The sequence below is a fragment of the Bos indicus genome, chromosome 20 (assembly GCF_029378745.1).
Source record: "Bos indicus isolate NIAB-ARS_2022 breed Sahiwal x Tharparkar chromosome 20, NIAB-ARS_B.indTharparkar_mat_pri_1.0, whole genome shotgun sequence".
NCBI classification, from domain to species: domain Eukaryota; kingdom Metazoa; phylum Chordata; class Mammalia; order Artiodactyla; family Bovidae; genus Bos; species Bos indicus.
In genome coordinates this window covers 58,168,394-58,186,345 of record NC_091779.1, presented here as the reverse complement: position 1 = coordinate 58,186,345, position 17,952 = coordinate 58,168,394, and the positions used below count along the sequence as shown (strand labels likewise).

Below are 17,952 nucleotides of genomic sequence, written 5' to 3'. Positions count from 1 at the left end.
ACAAGTTTTGTTCCTCTGAGCTCTGCAGATTGCCTGGACTCCTCTGTGGCATGGAAGAGGGCTTGCAGATCACTGGAAGGAGTAAGTGTGGAAAGAAGTAAACAAATCCACAGCAGTGGTTTCTACCTCTGTGTGAATTAGGAGGCCAGGCCATACTATAATTTCCACGCATGTGAAGTTGACTTGGACCCAATGAAACCAAACACAAGGTTGGCAAATTTTCCTCTCTTTTATAGATAAACAGGGAGAAACAGGAAAATATCTGACCCCTGGGTTAAACTAAGGTCTGGGGCTGGCAAATCTCATGACTTGCATTTTTATAAAATGGAGTCTCATAGATGAGTTCATGACTAGGGTAGCGGCTACAATTTAGCTTAAGTAAAAGTATTAGTCACTCAGCCATGTCCAACTCTTTGGGACCCCCATGGGCTGTAGATTGCCAGGCTCCTCTGTCCATGGAATTCTCTAGGCAAGAATACTGGACTGAGTTGCCATTTCCTTCTCCAGGGGATCTTCCCGACCCAGGGACTGAACCTGGGTCTCCTACATGGCAGGTTGATTCTTTACAGTCTGAGACACCAGAGAAGCCTATAATTTAGTTTAAAAGGGACACTTACTGGCAGTTGCCCAACAGATGACAAGAACAAAAAGCCAGGAATACTTTCAAGGCTCCTGCAATTTGGGTTTCTTGAACCAGGCCACAGGTGTACATAGAACAGACATCAACTTTTCGGCCAGTGGATTTCTCGATTTCAAGTCTGTCCGTTCGACAAGTTCCAAGTGTCTACTTCTCTGACTAATTGTATAAGGTTTGGGGCAGGAAATTTTCTGGAACCATCTTTTCCTCAGCATCTCCCCCACAAATTCCTGGGGAAGTGCCTGTCTGGTCAGTGAGAATCTCCCCAGTCATGTCAGGGGAAAGCCACCACCATGTGCAAAACTCCAAGGATGGGAGAAGATCTGGCTCAGCAGCTGGCTCCAAAAAGAACAAGAAATCAGAGAAAATGAATATGAAACACACTAGGAAAAAACCTTATTGCAAATGTAATAGGCAAATGCAATAAAAAGGACCTAGTGAAAGATTTCTCTTTTATTGGGACAAACACAAAAACCCTACAAAGGATGACCCTACAAAGCAGTTTTGGGTCCTCTCTGACCTAAGTCTATAACATCTTGCTGTAACCCACCAGTGGATGTCCAGATATAATACCAGGTAAGTGAAGGAAAGGAGAGACATCTGAAACTGGGTTGCTCAAAGCTGGAGACGCTCATTTGAAATCTCTTCCAAGTAAGAAGATCCTGCAGGAACTGGTAGATGACTAGTAGACACTGAAAAGTTTGAAATGTCAAAGTTCATCCAAATTGGGGGAAAAAAACTCTAAGAGATCATTCTGGGAATGATGATTTCTCCAATGGGAAATACACAATTTTTGGAAAGAAAAAATCTCAGAGTACTTAGCTAAGGCATTAGTTCATAACCAAGGAGACTATGCAGAATGACAAAATATATTCAGCTTTTCTAAGCAATAAAAATTTCTTTAGCGACCATAAAGTTAAAAAGCAGTAATCAGAACATATAGATCTGCCTTGTTGTTAAGGCTGTATTAAACATACTTATATGAACGTCTGTTGGATCATTGAGAAAGCAAGAGAGTTTCAGAGAAACATCAACTTCTGTTTTATTGACTATGCCAAAGCCTTTGACTGTGTGGATCACAACAAACTGTGGAAAATTCTTAAAGAGATAGGAATGCCAGACCACCTAACCTGCCTCCTGAGAAATCTGTATGCAGGTCCAGAAGCAACAGTTAGAACTGGACGTGGAACAACAGACTGGTTCCAAATTGGGAAAGGAGTACATCAAGGCTGTATATTGTCACCCTGCTTATTTAACTTATATGCAGAGTACATCATGCGAATTGCTGGGCTGGATGAAGCACAAGCTGAAATCAAGACTGCTGGGAGAAATATCAATAACCTCAGATTTGCAGATGACACCACCCTTATGGCAGAAAGTGAAGAGGAACTAAAGAGCCTTTTGATGAAAGTGAAAAAGGAGAGTGAAAAGTTGGCGTATAACTCAACATTCAGAAAACGAAGATCATGGCATCTGATCCCATCACTTCATAGCAAATAGATGGGGAAACAATGGAAACAGTGAGAGACTATTTTTCTGGGCTCCAAAATCACTGCAGATAGTGACTGTAGCCATGAAATTAAAAGACGCTTGCTCCTTGGAAGAAAGATATGACCAACCTAGACAGCACATTAAAAAGCAGAGACATTACTTTGCCAACAAAGGTCTGTCTAGTCAAAGTTTTGGCTTTTCCAGTAGTCATGTATGGATGTGAGAGTTGGACTATAAAGAAAGCTGAGCCCCAAAGAATTGATGCTTTTGAACTGTGGTGCTAGAGAAGATTCTTGAGAGTCCCTTGGTCAGCAAGGAGATCCAACCAGTCCATCCTGAAGGAGATCGGTCCTGGGTGTTCATTGGAAGGAGTGATGCTGAAGCTGAAACTCCAATACTTTGGCCACCTGATGTGAAAAGCTGACTCATTGGAAAAGACCCTGATGCTGGGAAAGATTGAAGGCAGGAGGAGAAGGGGAGAACAGAGGATGAGATGATTGGATGGCATCACCAACTCAATGGACATGAGTTTGAGCAAGTTCCGGGAGATGGTGAAGGACAGGGAAGCCTGGTGTGCAGACCATGGGGTCGCAAAGAGTCAGACACAACTGAGTGACTGAGTTGAACTGATAAATTTGCTTTATTTTATATAGTTGTCACTGAGATGTAACAACAACAACAAAAAATGCCCACTGGTATCAAAGGCCCTCCAAGGGACCCAGGGACAGCTGCAGGGCTAAGTGCCTAATGCCCTCTTTGCTGGTCCTCTTTCTGCTTGGCCCTTCCCTGCTCTCCTTCCCTTTCATTCTTCCTCCCCCTTTGCCATCTGTGTTGTTTAATGGGCTCTTCCATAGTCTCAGGCTGCACATCTGTGCTGGGTTACCTGCCCCAACCTGAGCATCAGACATCCACCTGGTACTTGTGACATTCAACACTGAACCCTTTTTCCTGCTTTATTATCCCCTATTTATAAATGTATGGTGGCTGTGTGCCTCCCACATCTTCCCCCACCACCCAATAGCCCCTTGTCTTGCCTTCTCCACTGTCAGTGTGCTCGCTCAAATCCACTTTTGACTCCTTCAACTTTGACTCTGGTTTACTTCTACCATCTTGCTTTTCTTTTTAAAAATATTTATTTTACAGTAGGTTCTCATTAGTCATCTATTTTATACATAGTAGTATATATGTATATGTATATAGTAGTATATATGTATACATATAGTATCAGATCAGATCAGATCAGTCACTCAGTCATGTCCGACTCTTTGCGACCCCATGAATCGCAGCACACCAGGCCTCCCTGTCCATCACCAACTCCCGGAGTTCACTGAGACTCACATCATTGAGTCAGTGATGCCATCCAGCCATCTCGTCCTTTGTCGTCCCCTTCTCCTCTTGCCCCCAATCCCTCCCAGCATCAGAGTCTTTTCCAATGAGTCAACTCTTCACATGAGGTGGCCAAAGCACTGGAGTTTCAGCTTTAGCATCATTCCTTCCAAAGAAATCCCAGGGCTGATCTCCTTCAGAAAGGACTGGTTGGATCTCCTAGCAGTCCAAGGGACTCTCAAGAGTCTTCTCCAACACCACAGTTCAAAAGCATCAATTCTTCGGCGCTCACCCTTCTTCACAGTCCAACTCTCACATCCATACATGACCACAGGAAAAACCATAGCCTTGACTAGACGAACCTTTGTTGGCAAAGTAATGTCTCTGCTTTTCAATATGCTATCTAGGTTGGTCATAACTTTGCTTCCAAGGAGTAAGCGTCTTTTAATTTCATGGCTGCAGTCACCATCTGCACTGATTTTGGAGCCCAGAAAAATAAAGTCTGACACTGTTTCCACTGTTTCCCCATCTATTTCCATGAAGTGATGGGACTGGATGCCATGATCTTCATTTTCTGAATGTTGGGCTTTAAGCCAACTTTTTCACTCTCCACTTTCACTTTCATCAAGAGGCTTTTGAGTTCCTCTTCACTTTCTGCCGTAAGGGTGGTGTCATCTGCATATCTGAGGTTATTGATATTTCTCCCAGCAATCTTGATTCCAGCCTGTGTTTCTTCCAGTCCAGCGTTTCTCATGATGTACTCTGCATAGAAGTTAAATAAACAGGGTGACAGTATACAGCCTTGATGAACTCCTTTTTCTATTTGGAACCAGTCTGTTGGTCCATGTCCAGTTCTAACTGTTGCTTCCTGAGCTGCATAGAAATTTCTCAAGAGGCAGATCAGGTGGTCTGGTATTCCCATCTCTTTCAGAATTTTCCACAGTTTATTGTGACCCACACAGTCAAAGGCTTTGGCATAGTCAATAAAGCAGAAATAGATGTTTTTCTGGAACTCTCTTGCTTTTTCCATTACTCAGCCATAAAAAGGAATGGAACTGTGCTCTTTGCTGAGAATGTGGATAGATTCAGATACTGTCATACAGAGTGAAGTTTAAGTCAGAAAGAGAAAAATAAATGCTACATATTACAGTATCATAAAAATTTTCACAGGCTGAAAATAGCTTTTGCTTCTAGAAATCCATGCTGAACAGGCACACTTTCCCATTAACTACATCTCTTTGAGAAGAAGGGTGTATCTGGCCACCATCTGTTTTGTATTCGTCTCACTTCTGCACCCAGCTTATCGTTAGTAGGACGTGAACGACACGCACATACTATTTGGTCAGTAAGCAATTTGTTGGACCACTGATAGGACAGACAGGGATTAAAAGTGAGTTACTGCTGCTGCTGATGCTAAGTCGCTTCAGTTGTGTCCGACTCTGTGCGACCCCATAGACAGCAGCCTACCAGGCTCCTCTGTCCCTGGGATCCTCCAGGCAAGAACACTGGAGTGAGTTGCCATTTCCTTCTCCAATGCATGAAAGTGAAAAGTGAAAGTGAAGTCGATCAGTCGTGTCCGACTCTTAGTGACCCCATGGACTTCAGCCTACCAGGCTCCTCCGCCCATGGGATTTTTCAGGCAAGAGTACTGGGGTGGATTGCCATCACCTTCTCCAAAAAGTGAGTTAAACAAAGGGCAATTCTTAGTCTCACTCCCCTTTAGTCAAAGCCCCTCAAGTGCAAAGCAGGAAGGTCAGCTCTACTAATACTAATGGTATGTCTCTTTAGAATTAACAAGAATGCTAATAATATCATAAGGGAAAATGGTCGAATTTCATCTATAAATGTGTTTGAATAAAGAAGTATATTCATTAAAACTACAGATGATATCTTGCTGGGAAAAGTAACTATGATGGTAAAGAATAAAATGAAGAAACAGGTAAATTAGGAAACAAAGCAAAAAGAAATCAAGGAGTTGGCCATTAAACTGAAAAAACAAACAAACGCCCAATAGGGTGGTGGTGTTAAAGCCACAGCCTGACGTTGGATGGAATTAAGGAAACATAATAGATAAGAAAAGTCACCATTTGTAATCTTATGCGGTGAGACAAAATAGTCATTTAGAGCCTTGGGTCAAACTCACAAGTCCATCTTGTATCAAAGATAAGGGAAAAATTAGAAAGGGATGCGTGATCCACACATGTCACTAGTGGTAAAGAACCTGCGTGCCAATGCAGGAGATGTCAGAGACGCAGGTTTGATTGCTGGAGGAGGGCATGGTAATAACCCACGCTAGTATTCTTGCCTGGAGAATCCCAAGGACAGAGGCACGTGGTGGGCTACGTCCACAGGATCACAAAGAGCCAGACACGACTGGAACAACTGAACACTGCACAGGCTGAAATACAGCTCATGTTTTCAGAGCCAGTTAGAAGAGGACTGAGTCCCTTGGACTGCAAGGAGATCAAACCAATCAAGCCTGAATACTCCTTCCGGACTGATGCTGAAGCCAGAGCTCCAAGCCTTTGGCTACCTGATGTGAAGAGCTGACACACTGGAAAAGATCTTGATGCTGGGAAAGATTGAGGGCAGGAGGAGATGGGCAACAGAGGATGAGATGGTTGGATGGCATCACCAATTCAATAGAAATGAGTTAGAGCAAACTCTGGGGGATAGTGAAGGACAAGGAAGCCTGGTGTGCTGCAGTCCACGGGGTCGCACAGAGTGGGACACGACTGACCAAATAACAACAGAAGATGACTCACCTCGTGAGCTTTTCAGAACACAACCCTAAGAGAAAGAATCTCTTCCTCCCCTCTGCTCTCAAATGTCCTTACATAAATGCTATGGAAAAGTTAGAAGGTCTTGATAAAAGAAAGAAATCCATTAAGGAGATAGGGAAATAGCACCTAAAAACGAACGTTTAAGGCAGTAAGACTGGTTTCGCCTGAACAAAGGAATATAAAGAAACTAGGCTTCTGGCCTCGATCACTCTGGTTTCTCACCCTGTGAGTTAAGCTGGTGAACCGGGAACACCTTGCTTCTTGTACGGACTCTGAGCCTTACCGAGGAGCTGCTCGTGTGAGGAATGGTGGTCGTGGTAGTGGTTTAGTTGCTCAGTCATGTCCGACTCTCGCGACCCATGGACTGTAGCCTGCCAGGCTCCTCTGTCCATGGGATTTTCCAGGCAAGAATACTGGAGTGGGTTGCTGTTTCCATCTCCAGGGGATCCTCCCGACCCAGGGATTGAACCTGGGTCTCCTGCATTGCAGGCAGATTCTTTGCCTACTGAGCTAAATACATACTCATTTCACTCTCAGGCCAAGCAAATACAATTAGAAGACTGCCTGAGAACAGATGATGGCTTCTCAAGTCAAATATATCTGGAATATTTGCCTTTCTGTTTTATCTATCACTGTTTCCTTGTCCCAAGCATAGACATCTGAGAGCTAACTGTTTAAGTAGAGATGTAAGTAGCTGTTTTTAGCATGACTAAGACATGAGAAATGGTTTTAGTGTCTAGTGTAGGTGACACATTGTAACGTAGAAACTAAATGGGTGGATGTTTATTGATGATGAGAAAATTATGTTGGAAAATGAGGCAAAGAGATCAACATCCTATCTGGAGCTTGTGGTCAAGCTTCTGGGAAACCATTGGCAAGATCTGAGGACAGAAAAGCTTGAGTGCTCAGTCACTTCAGTTGTGTCCAACTCTTTGCAACCCCATGGACAGCATCCTGCTAGGCTACTCTGTTCACGGGATCTACCTGCCAAGAATACTGGAGTGGGTTGCCACGTTCTCCTCCAGGGGATCTTCCCCATCCAGGGATTGAACCCACATCTCCTGTGTCTCCTGCATTGCAGGCGATTCTTTACTCCTGAGCCACCAGGGAAGCCCCAGAAAGACTTACAGGATACTTAAAAAAAAAAAAACAAAAAAACAGAAAGAGGAGACAAGAAGATGAGCAAATATGTCTGATGTAGCAGACAAGGCAAGAGAAGAATTAAACCCTTAGACAGAAAATTGAAATGAGACCAATATACTACAGGTGGAAAAATCATTAAATTTTGAGTTTTAAATGTTTGAAAGAAATTGATATGTGCTTCTGTAGTGACTGTGGAAAGCATTTGTTGGGGGGGGGGGAATGCTATATAGTAATTGTAAAAATATCAACAGTGATAAAAACAATTGTTAAATATCTGGAGGTAGAACCATTTTGGTTCAAATTTAAGATTTTAGGATTCCATCTTAAAGTTGAAAAACTTGGATTTAAATTAGAAGATGACTTCAATTTTTATTTCAGTGACCAAATTGTTCCTCCCAACAGCGTCAATAACACAGAAAACTCAAGTTTTCCTTAATTACAGACAGCTAGTAATTAGCTATGAGTCCCAAAGTCTCATTCCCTCATAAAACAGGAAATGTTGGGTTTATTTGGAAGGAATTTTATAAAAAGGAACTAATTTGTCTTCCTTTTTTAGGCAAAAACTTATTTAGACCTGCTCATTTCACATATGTCATTTTCTCAGATACACATGGTGTTGGTTGGTGGCAGCTTAGTTGTTAAATCGTGTCCGACTCTTGCAACCCCGTGGACTGTAGCCCACCAGGCTCCTCTGCCCATGGGATTTCCCAGGCAAAAATACTGTGGTGGGTTGCCATTTCCCTCTCCACGGGATCCTCCTGACCTAGGGATCGAACCCAGGTCTCCTGCACTGCAGGCAGATTCTTTACTGACTGAGCCACTGTGCCATCTATGAAAATGGCCCAGATGAATTCTTGTTGCTGAAGAGTTTCCTTTAAAACTCAGTAGAGAGCTCAGTATTCAGGGTGTAAGTTGAGGGCAAGAAAGGCATCTCCTCTCCACCCCACACCCTGAAGCTCTCAGTCCAAATGAAAATGATCAACAGCAACACTTGGTCTGGATATTTGGCCCACGGGAAGCATCTTCTGGTCCTCATTGTTCTTAGCACAAAATCCTATGCTCTATTAAAAAGGAAACCCACAAAGAGCTGGCTCTATTTACTTTCAGATTCACAATTGTATGAGTAAACTTGAGTTGACACCTGAGTACATGGGAAATGGTGTGGGTTAATCTCCTGGCTCTTCATTCAGCACGGACATTCATGGTTCTCAGGCAACCAGGGCCAAGCTGAAGACACACAACGGGTTTGTGAAGGGTTGTTCACGGGCTTCATGTAACTGGGTTCAGTAGGTGGGTCATTCAACTTTTATGCCAGGTAAGCTGAGCTGTTTTGAAGTCTATAGGTTCTGAAATTGTGCCCTTAAGGGTTTTTATCACTACCCTGAAGGCAGCAGAAGTAGAGCTCTGACTCTAAAGGAAAGGGCTTTCCAACCACGGGTCAATCACTCTGTGTGACTTAATTTTCTTGTTTGATGCAAAGAATGTTATGCCCAGAGTGTCAAGTCTCATCTAAAATAGAAGCATGAGGTCCTAAAATGAGACAATTTTAATACAGAAGACAATCTCATTTGTTTTCACTGCTGATGAGAATCAATCCTAAATAATGCTCATTCTGTTTTTATTCTTGAGATTAAGTGAGTCTGATGAAGTGCATAAGCACCAAGGTCCTACTGTGTAGCACAGGGAACTCTAGTCAATATCTTGTAATAACTATAACAGAAAAGAATCTGAAAAAGTTATATATGTAGCTCAATCAGTGTGCTGTACACCTGAAATTAACACAATATTGTAAATCGACTACACTTCAATTTGAAAAAAAAGGTTAAGTAACGTCTGTCTAACAAAAGCACCTGACTTTTTTTCATCTTTGTGTGTGTGTGTATGTTGTGCTTAGTTGCTCAGTCATGTCTGACTCTTTTTGACCTCAAGGACTGTAGCCCGCCAGGCTCCTCTGTCCATGGGATTCTCCAGGCTAGGATATGGAGTGGGTAGCCATTCCCTTCTCCAGAAGATCTTCCCTAACCAGGGATCGAACCCTGGTCTTCTACATTGAGATGGATTCTTTATAATCTGAGCCACCAGGGAAGCCTTAACAAAAGTGAGTGAGGTCGCTCAGTTGTGTCCAACTCTGCGACCCCTTGGACTGTAGTCTACCAGGTTCCTCCGTCCATGGGATTTTCCAGGTGAGAATACTGGAGTGGGTTGCCATTTCCTTCTCCAGGAGATTTTCCCGACCCAGGGATTGAACCTGGGTCTCCGGCATTGTAGGCAGACGCTTTATCGTCTGAGCCACCAGGGAAGTCCTAAATCTGATCACATATTAATGGAACTCTTCCTTCTCTGACACAGGGTTTGGCAACCAGAGACATACAATTTCCTAGAGAAAGGATGTCTCTTTTTTTTGCCCTAGAAGTACCAACTCCATTCCCCCCAGCCCTTAAAATTCTCATGATACTTAATAATTATGGAAGAAATCACTACTACAATAAATACACATAAATAGATTAAGAGGAACAGGGAATTGGCAAAGCTGGATTCTTAAGGGACGACCGACAGTCTTACCTATGAGGGTGTGGAAGACGGCAGCAATGGCCCCGGCCACCACCATGCACAGGACAGCTTTGGTCCTGTCCCGCTTGCTGTTCACAAACACCAGGCCCACGTTCTTGAAGTCACTCATGGGCCCTGTGAAGAACTTCATTAAGGAGTAGGCCAGCCCGTAGCTGGCCAGCATCTCCACTGCATCTTCCTTGACAGCAGCGATCCCCCGGTTCAAGGCCTGTGGAGTGAAGAGACCCACAAACGGCATTAGAAACGTCGTCTTCTCTCCCACAATAAAACACAGCAGGTTGTGTTTCCATAGGAACGCTAAGCAGCTTATAGGGTAAGTCTCACTGTAATTTGATAAAGGTTATTTATTTTCATTTTCATCCATATTAGCTTCAGTTTGAAATATCTTCTTATGGGGGAGATAGCTGTCCGCTATCACCTACGAAATTCCTATGAAAGGAATTGAAAAAACCCAACAAGTGTTCTACGTTAATATCAGAAAATAATTCTAAGATGTTCTGGTTAAAAGGTTAACATGTTAAATTTTATTTGCAGGCTGAATCTACACAATAGCAACAGACATTTTGGAAATGGGTCAACCACTTTATATGGAGTGGGTGATGGGTCCTTTTTTCCCGTGTGTATGTATGTGTGAAATATTGTACTTCTGTATGTATCCTTCATAGCATAATGTAAGCTCTATGTCATGAAAATGGGTATTGATGGAATTTTTATACCATCTGTGGATGCTATTCACCTGATTCTTATTGTGCTTTAATTTGAAATATATTCCTGATCTTTGTGCAGACAAATAGGGAAAGAAAATCTTTAAATACACTGTTTTTGAATAATTCTTGCCAGAGATGTGGCCATAGAATACTCTGTTTTAACCATCCCCTATGAGGGACCACCCTCTGAGCTTCTAACTTTTCCACCTACTAGATGAGTAAATTGGGGCCTCCCAGGTTGGCACTAGCGATACAGAATCCACTTGCCAACGTAGGAGACACAGAGCCTGGGCTTTGATCCCTGAACCTGGAAGATCCTCTGGGGGAGAGAATGGCTACCCACTTCAGTATTCTTGCCTGGAGAATTCCATGGACAGAGGAGCTAGATGGGCTATAGTCCATAGGGTTGCAAAGAGTGGGATAAGACTGCGAGACTGAGCACACAGACGAATAAATTAGATCGGAGCTTGTGGGAATGGATGTCTAAGTAGAAGAACTTTGTTTTAAAAATGTCACCAGATGGCTGCTATCAAAAAGTCTACAAACAATTAATGCTGGAGAGGGTGTGGAGAAAAGGAACCCTCTTACACTGTTGGTGGGAATGCAAACTAGTACAGCCACTATGGAGAACAGTGTGGAGATTCCTTAAAAAACTGGAAATAGAACTGCCTTATGACCCAGCAATCCCACTGCTGGGCATACACACTGAGGAAACCAGAATTGAAAGAGACACGTGTACCCCAATGTTCATCGCAGGACTGTTTACAATAGCCAGGACAAGGAAGCAACCTAAATGTCCATCAGCAGATGAATGGATAAGAAAGCTGTGGTACATATACACAATGGAATATTACTCAGTCATTAAAAAGAATGCATTTAAATCAGTTCTAATGAGGTGGATGAAACAGAAGCCTATTATACACAATGAAGTAAGTCAGAAAGAAAAACACCCATATAGTATACTAAGGCATATATATGGAATTTAGAAAGATGGTAATGATGACTCCATATGAGAAACAGCAAAAGAGACACAGATGTAAGAACGGATTTTTGGACTCTGTGGGAGAAGGCAAGGGTGGGATGATTTGAGAGAATAGCATTGAAAAATGTATATTATCATATGTGAAACAGATCACCACACTCCAGGTTCGATGCATGAGACAGGGTGCTCAGGGCTGGTGCACTGGGATGACCCTGAGGGATGGGGATGGGGAGAGATGTGGGGGGGCTTCAGGATGGGGGACACATGTACACTCGTGGCTGATTCATGTCAATGTATTGCAAAAACCACTATAATACTGTAAAGTAATTAGCCTCCAATTAAAATAAATAAATAAATGAATTTTTCTGACTACAAAAATAAATAAATAAATAAAAATGTCACCAGAATATCACCTCTGTCTTTAGGAACAGGCAACTGCACAGGCAGGAGATCAGCTTTCTGCATACACTTCTCATTTTTTTAATTTAGTTTTTATTGAAGTTTAGGTAATTTATAATGCTGGGTTAGATTCTGGTGTGTAATTAAGTGATTCAGTTAAACATATTCTTTTCCAGATTCTTTTCAATTATTGTTCATTACAAGATGCTGAATATAGTTCCCTGTGCTGTACAGTTAATCCTTGCTGGTTATCTATTTTATATATAGTAGTGTGTATCTGTTAATCCCGAACTCCTAATTTATCCCTCTCCCACCCTCTTTCCTTTTTGGGAACCATGTTTGTTTTCTGTCTGTGAGTTTGTTTCTGTTTCATAAATAAGTTCATTTGTATAATTTTTTTAGATTCCACATAGAAGTGATATCATATGTTTTTGTTTTTTTCTCTCTGACTTTATTTACTATGATAATCTCTAGATCTATCCATGCAGCTGCAAAGGGCATTATTTCATTCTGCTTTATAACTAATATTCCATTGTATATACACTTTTAAAATAGACTTAATTTCTCGGATTAGTTTTAGGCTCACAGTAAAGTGGAGCAGAAAGTACGGAGAGCTGCTACATTCCCTCTTCCCCAAGCACACACAGCATCCCCGTAGAAAGCTACACTGACTACAGTCCATGAACCTACACTGACACGTCATTATCACTCAGCGTCTACTGCTGATCCTGGGGCTCACTCTCGGTGCTGTACATTCCAGGGATTCTGGCAAGTGTCCCTGTTGTTTACCTACCATTATGTAGTTGAACAATCTATGCAAAGCAGTTAGCCAAAAATGTATTTACTGTAGAAAATACCAATGTGTAAGGTTATTTTAGAAAAATCTATAATAAAAGTATATGATACTTGTAGAAATTCAGTGTCATTCTTCTGACAGGTGGTGTTATATAAGGTGTCATATGCTATGTACTCAGTCATGTCTGACTCTTTGTGACCCCATGGACCACAGCCCACCAGGCTACAGATTTCCCAGGCAAGAATCCTGGAGTGGGTTGACATTCCTCCTCCAGAGGATCTTCCCAAGCTAGGAATCAAACCCTTATCTCTTGTGTCTCCTGCATTGCAGACAGATTCCTTACCCGCTGAGCCAATAACATTTGTACGATTATATAAGGTAGTTTTTGATAACTGCTTCCAATTATACCTCTCATTCTCTTTTCCTTTTTTTTCCAGTAATAACTTAAAATTTTCCATCAGAACCTTCATACCTGACACGATGCCTTCCTTAGGAACAAATTTCCTTCTACCAAAGCTGATCTAACATCTTATCAGCCTGAAGCACACTAAAAACCAACAAGCTCTTTGACAATAAATCCTGTGTTCAAAAGGTGTATGGTGTCAGAGGACTCCTGCTATGTGTCAAGATCTATCACTTGATAATCTTCCCAGATTAATTTCCTTTCAGACCTCTACAGTAGATGTGGTTGATTTCCCACCCAGATGCCCCTTACTGGTCAGCACATCCATCCCCAGGTCCTGGGGCTTGGCCACTCAAGGCTCACAGCTGCCTCCTTCTCAGGAAACACTGCTCCCAGCCACTTTGGGTTGGTTAGGGCACTTCTGACCCCCGCCAGGCAGCACCCAGACAATGAAGGGCTGACACAGGGATATACAAGATCACCTCCCCTGCCTCCCTGTGGGATCAACGCTGGTACAATTCATGCTCCGGAGCTCCCTGTGGGATCAGGTGGGAAGCAGTGTCCAGAGAAGACCACATCCTTTTTAAATTTTCCCCACCACCCACTGCTTCCCGCTCCCCCTCTCCCGAGAGTACACACTCAATAAATCAGTCACGTGAAAATTTCCCAAGGCATGCTCTGTTTCCAGGGACCCCCGCTCAATACAGCTTCTAATTACATTTCTCTCAGTCATAGAGAACACTGTCTGGTTTGTTCTTTTTCCTTCTCATCCTTCTCCACTCTGACTGTAAACTGCTTGCTTTTCATTGCTAAAATTGTGTTCAAGTTTAAATATATAGTTTAAATTAAATATAATTTAGGGCTTCCCAGGTGGCACTAGTGGTTAGGAACCCACCTGCCAATGCAGGAGATTTAAGAGATGTAGGTTTGATCCCTGGGTTGGGAAGATCCCCTGGAGTAGGAAATGGCAACCCACTCCAGAATTTTTGCCTGGAGAATCCCAGGACAGAGGAGCCTGGCAGGTTACAGGCCATGGGGTCAAAAAGAATCCGACATGACTGAAGTGATTTAGCATGCACTTAAATATATAATTAATGATATAATTAATATATAATGATATATTACATATTAGCACAAGTTTTAAAATAACGTAGGATTAGTCTTTTTAGGTGTCTTGCTGGCAAAGCTTTATTCTTTGCTAAAAAGCAAGCAGTCTGGCTGGGGCATCCACGGTAATGCTATTTCCACCAACTTCTCCTTGACAGGGTCCTAAACCCAGTGCTGAGGCAGGAAAGAAAATCAAATTACATAAGGAATGACAGCTCTGTCAGCAAGACTGGATGTGAACACTCTGCTAAGCTCAACAATTATGGTAATTTGAGGAAAAAGCACAGGGTTTAGAGCCATGCTGACTTGATTGGATCTGCTTCTACCACAGTTCTTATTCTCGCTGAAATAACAGATCTTAGGTCGTCTATAAGTAGCATACAGGGCACCACGCACAACTGGCCTAGAAGAGGCACTTGAAAGCAAGGATTTATGCCCATTCTGTTTACCACCATACACTTACCACCTTGCTACACTGTTTGTGCGTCTACACTCAGCCTCTCAGTCGCGTCTCACTCTTTGTGACCCTATGGACTCTAGCCCACCAGGCTCCTCCACCCGTGGGATTTTCCAGGCCAGAATACTGGATTGGGTTGCCATTTCCTACTCTGGGGATCTTCCCCACCCAGGGATCGAACTGCGTCTCTGGAGTCTCCTGCTTTGGCAGGCAGATTCTTTACCACTGTGCCACCTGGGAAGGCCCCCTTGCTACATTATAAACACTCAAGAATTTGTTTGATGAATGAATGAATTAGGTGTTTTCTACTAGGAATTTCAATGTTGATACTAATTTGTGTACACTTGGGAAAAAAATCACATTTTGATTGTAAGATGAAGATGTTATTGTCTGTAAGAGCTAGTATTTTAACATTCTTATTGGCCATACTAAATGTATGCTGTGATGACAAAACAAATCCTGACTTTAAGAAGCATTAAAATGCAAGGAAAAAACAGCTTTAGAATTGAGGAGATTTGCTATGCTAATATTATGAGCCTTTTATTATTGGCATTTGTAGTACTTCCCTCAGTTTGTTCCCTTCCTAATTTTATGATTTTCTTTTGATACCAGAAATATGAAGTTATTATGCAGCCAATCCTTCATTTCATGGAGTTTCTCTCCATACTTCTGGACTTCGTCATTCTTACTCATCCTTAGCTAAGGCAATTTTGTTTAGCTTATAGTTTCATTTGCACATTTAACTTTCTACTCCTCCTGGAACTTACATTGTGAGGTATGGCTTGAAATTAATTTTCTCATAATAATTTACTTCTTCAAATTAGTTTGAATAAAGCACCTATTGCTTATTTATTTGTGATGTTTTCTTATCAGCCATTAGTTCTCAGGCACCCTTCTGTCACCTACGGTTTGCTTTATCTGTCGTTTCAATTTGCTTACCCTGTTTTTCTTCATAGCATGTTCATTCAGTTCAGTTCAGTCACTCAGTCGTGTCCGACTCTTTGCGACCCCATGAACCACAGCACGCCAGGCCTCCCTGTCCATCACCAACTCCCGGAGTTCACCCAACCCATGTCCATTGAGTCAGCGATGCCATCCAACCATCTCATCCTCTGTCGTCCCCTTCTCCTCCTGCCCTCAATCTTTCCCAGCATCAGGGTCTTTTCCAATGAGTCAGCTCTTCTTATCAGGTGGCCAGACGTTATTTGGCTATTTACTTGTCATCTGTCTTCCTATCTACCTTCTCCATTGGATGTAAGCTCCAGGGCACAGAGAACTTAGGTTCATACCACATTCCCAGTCCTAAACATAACAGGGGATCACACGATAGGTGAGTGATGAGGGTTTGAAGGCATGAAGTGAAATATACACAAATAGTATAAACATTTCCCACGACGGACGCTGAAGAAATGAAATTACTGAGCTGGAGATTCCTGGGAGGAGCCTATTCAGATGTACCAGACAAGGAAACTCCTTCAAAGAGGTGACATTTGAGCTGAGAGTTGAAGAACAAGAATGAACCCGCTGTAGGAAGAGCTGGAGGAAGACCTGGACCTGCAGGAGGGCAGCCAATGAGAGTAGAGGGGATATAAGGTGAATTCGGAAGAGTAGGTAGTGCTAAAGTCATCGCAGGTCACAGTAAAGAACATGGGGCTTTGATCCAAGAGCAGCGGGAAGCCGTCAAAGGGTCCGAGCCCAGGTGGGAATGACCATCCTCCTGGCTGCAGGCACGGACGTGGCCTGGAGAGGGTCAGACAGAGCAGGAAGTGAGGAGTCCACTGGTGATCCAGAGAAGAGAAGGTGATGGCTTGGAAGAGGGTGTATGGGGAGACAGAGAGAAGTTGATGGACTAGAGAGCTTTTTTGTGTATTTTTTCTTAATTTAATTTTTATTAGAGTATACTTGCCTTACAATGTTGTGTTAGTTTCTGTTGTACAGCAAAGCAAAATCAGTTATACGTACACATATCCCCTTTTTTTGGATTTCCTTCCCATTTAGGCAACACAGAGCATTGAGTAGGGTTCCCTGTACTATGACAGTAGGTTTTCATTAGTTATCGATAGTGAATATATGTATCGATAGTGTATATATGTCAATCCCAATCTCCCAATTCATCCCCCTACTGCCCTGGCTTGAAAGCTTTTGGGAGGTAAAATAAATGAAACTAATGATGGACTACATGGTGGGTGTGAGGAAAAGGGAGAACTGTTTAGTTTTTTTGGCTTGAGTCACTGCTCAAATGGTGTTACTACTTACTGAGTGAGGGCACTTCGGGAGAGAAGGTTGGGGAGGAAAACCAAGGTTTCCATTGGGCAGTCCCCTACTGGGTGTGAGACACTGGTAGGATTCCAAACACAGAAATCAGGTAAGACATTTGGCTATGTGAGCCTGGAGTACAGGGGGAAGTCTGGGCTGTGGACATCTGGAGACCGTCAGCATATAGATAGTATTTAAAGGCAAGAAACTAAATGAGATCATCTGGCCAGGGTACAGATGGAAAGGAGTCTAAGATTCAACCTCGTATCTTTCTAGAAATACATGTAAACAAACCTTCCCTGTTACCTTGGGTCAGCATCCATCAGTTAGCTAGCAGCGTCCTGGCTGGTCACTTGTGAACACGGTTGCATCTTTAGCCAAGACTGGGAAGAATGGTGGCTTAGGCTGGGAAAGAGCAAGTGCTGCGGTCTTGAAATTCAGCTAAGGAGGTGTCTGAGATGTCTTTGGAAAGAATTAGACTTGGAGTCACAATTCTGTCCCTAGAGAGTTGTAAGTACAGTGGTTCACTTTCTGTTCAAATCAAGTGTCTAAGGACTCACAAGTTTTCCAGAGTAAAGACACTTTAGGGCCACATCTACCAGGACTCCAACCACTATAACTATAAGCTGCCCTTCAACCCAGCTTGGTTCTGGGCCCAGATGGCTGGCACACAGCCCTCATCACACTTCAGATCAGCATTCTCTGTGCTGCGGATCCTCGGCAGTGTGCAACGTCTGACTTCAAAACTTATCTGGCTCCAGAAGGCTTTCTTCAGGTCCTACCTGCCTTCTTATCTCCCAGTATCTGCCAGGTTCATGGTGTTCTAGGGTTTAAATTTTTTCCTCCCGAAAGTCAGCAAAATGACAGGATATTAAAAAGTGGGGGAAAAAAAAG

At 42.8% G+C, this 17,952-nt stretch overlaps 1 protein-coding gene across 1 annotated transcript in view; it reads right to left on the bottom strand.

Annotated features, from left to right (window-relative positions):
- The window catches only part of ANKH (ANKH inorganic pyrophosphate transport regulator), a 169,993-nt gene that overhangs the window by 63,051 nt on the left and 88,990 nt on the right, over positions 1–17,952 (bottom strand). Inside the window, exon 2 of the mRNA XM_019982985.2 lies at positions 9,943–10,159. Within this exon, the coding sequence (XP_019838544.1) occupies positions 9,943–10,159 (217 nt within the window). The remainder of the gene's footprint in view (positions 1–9,942; positions 10,160–17,952) is intronic.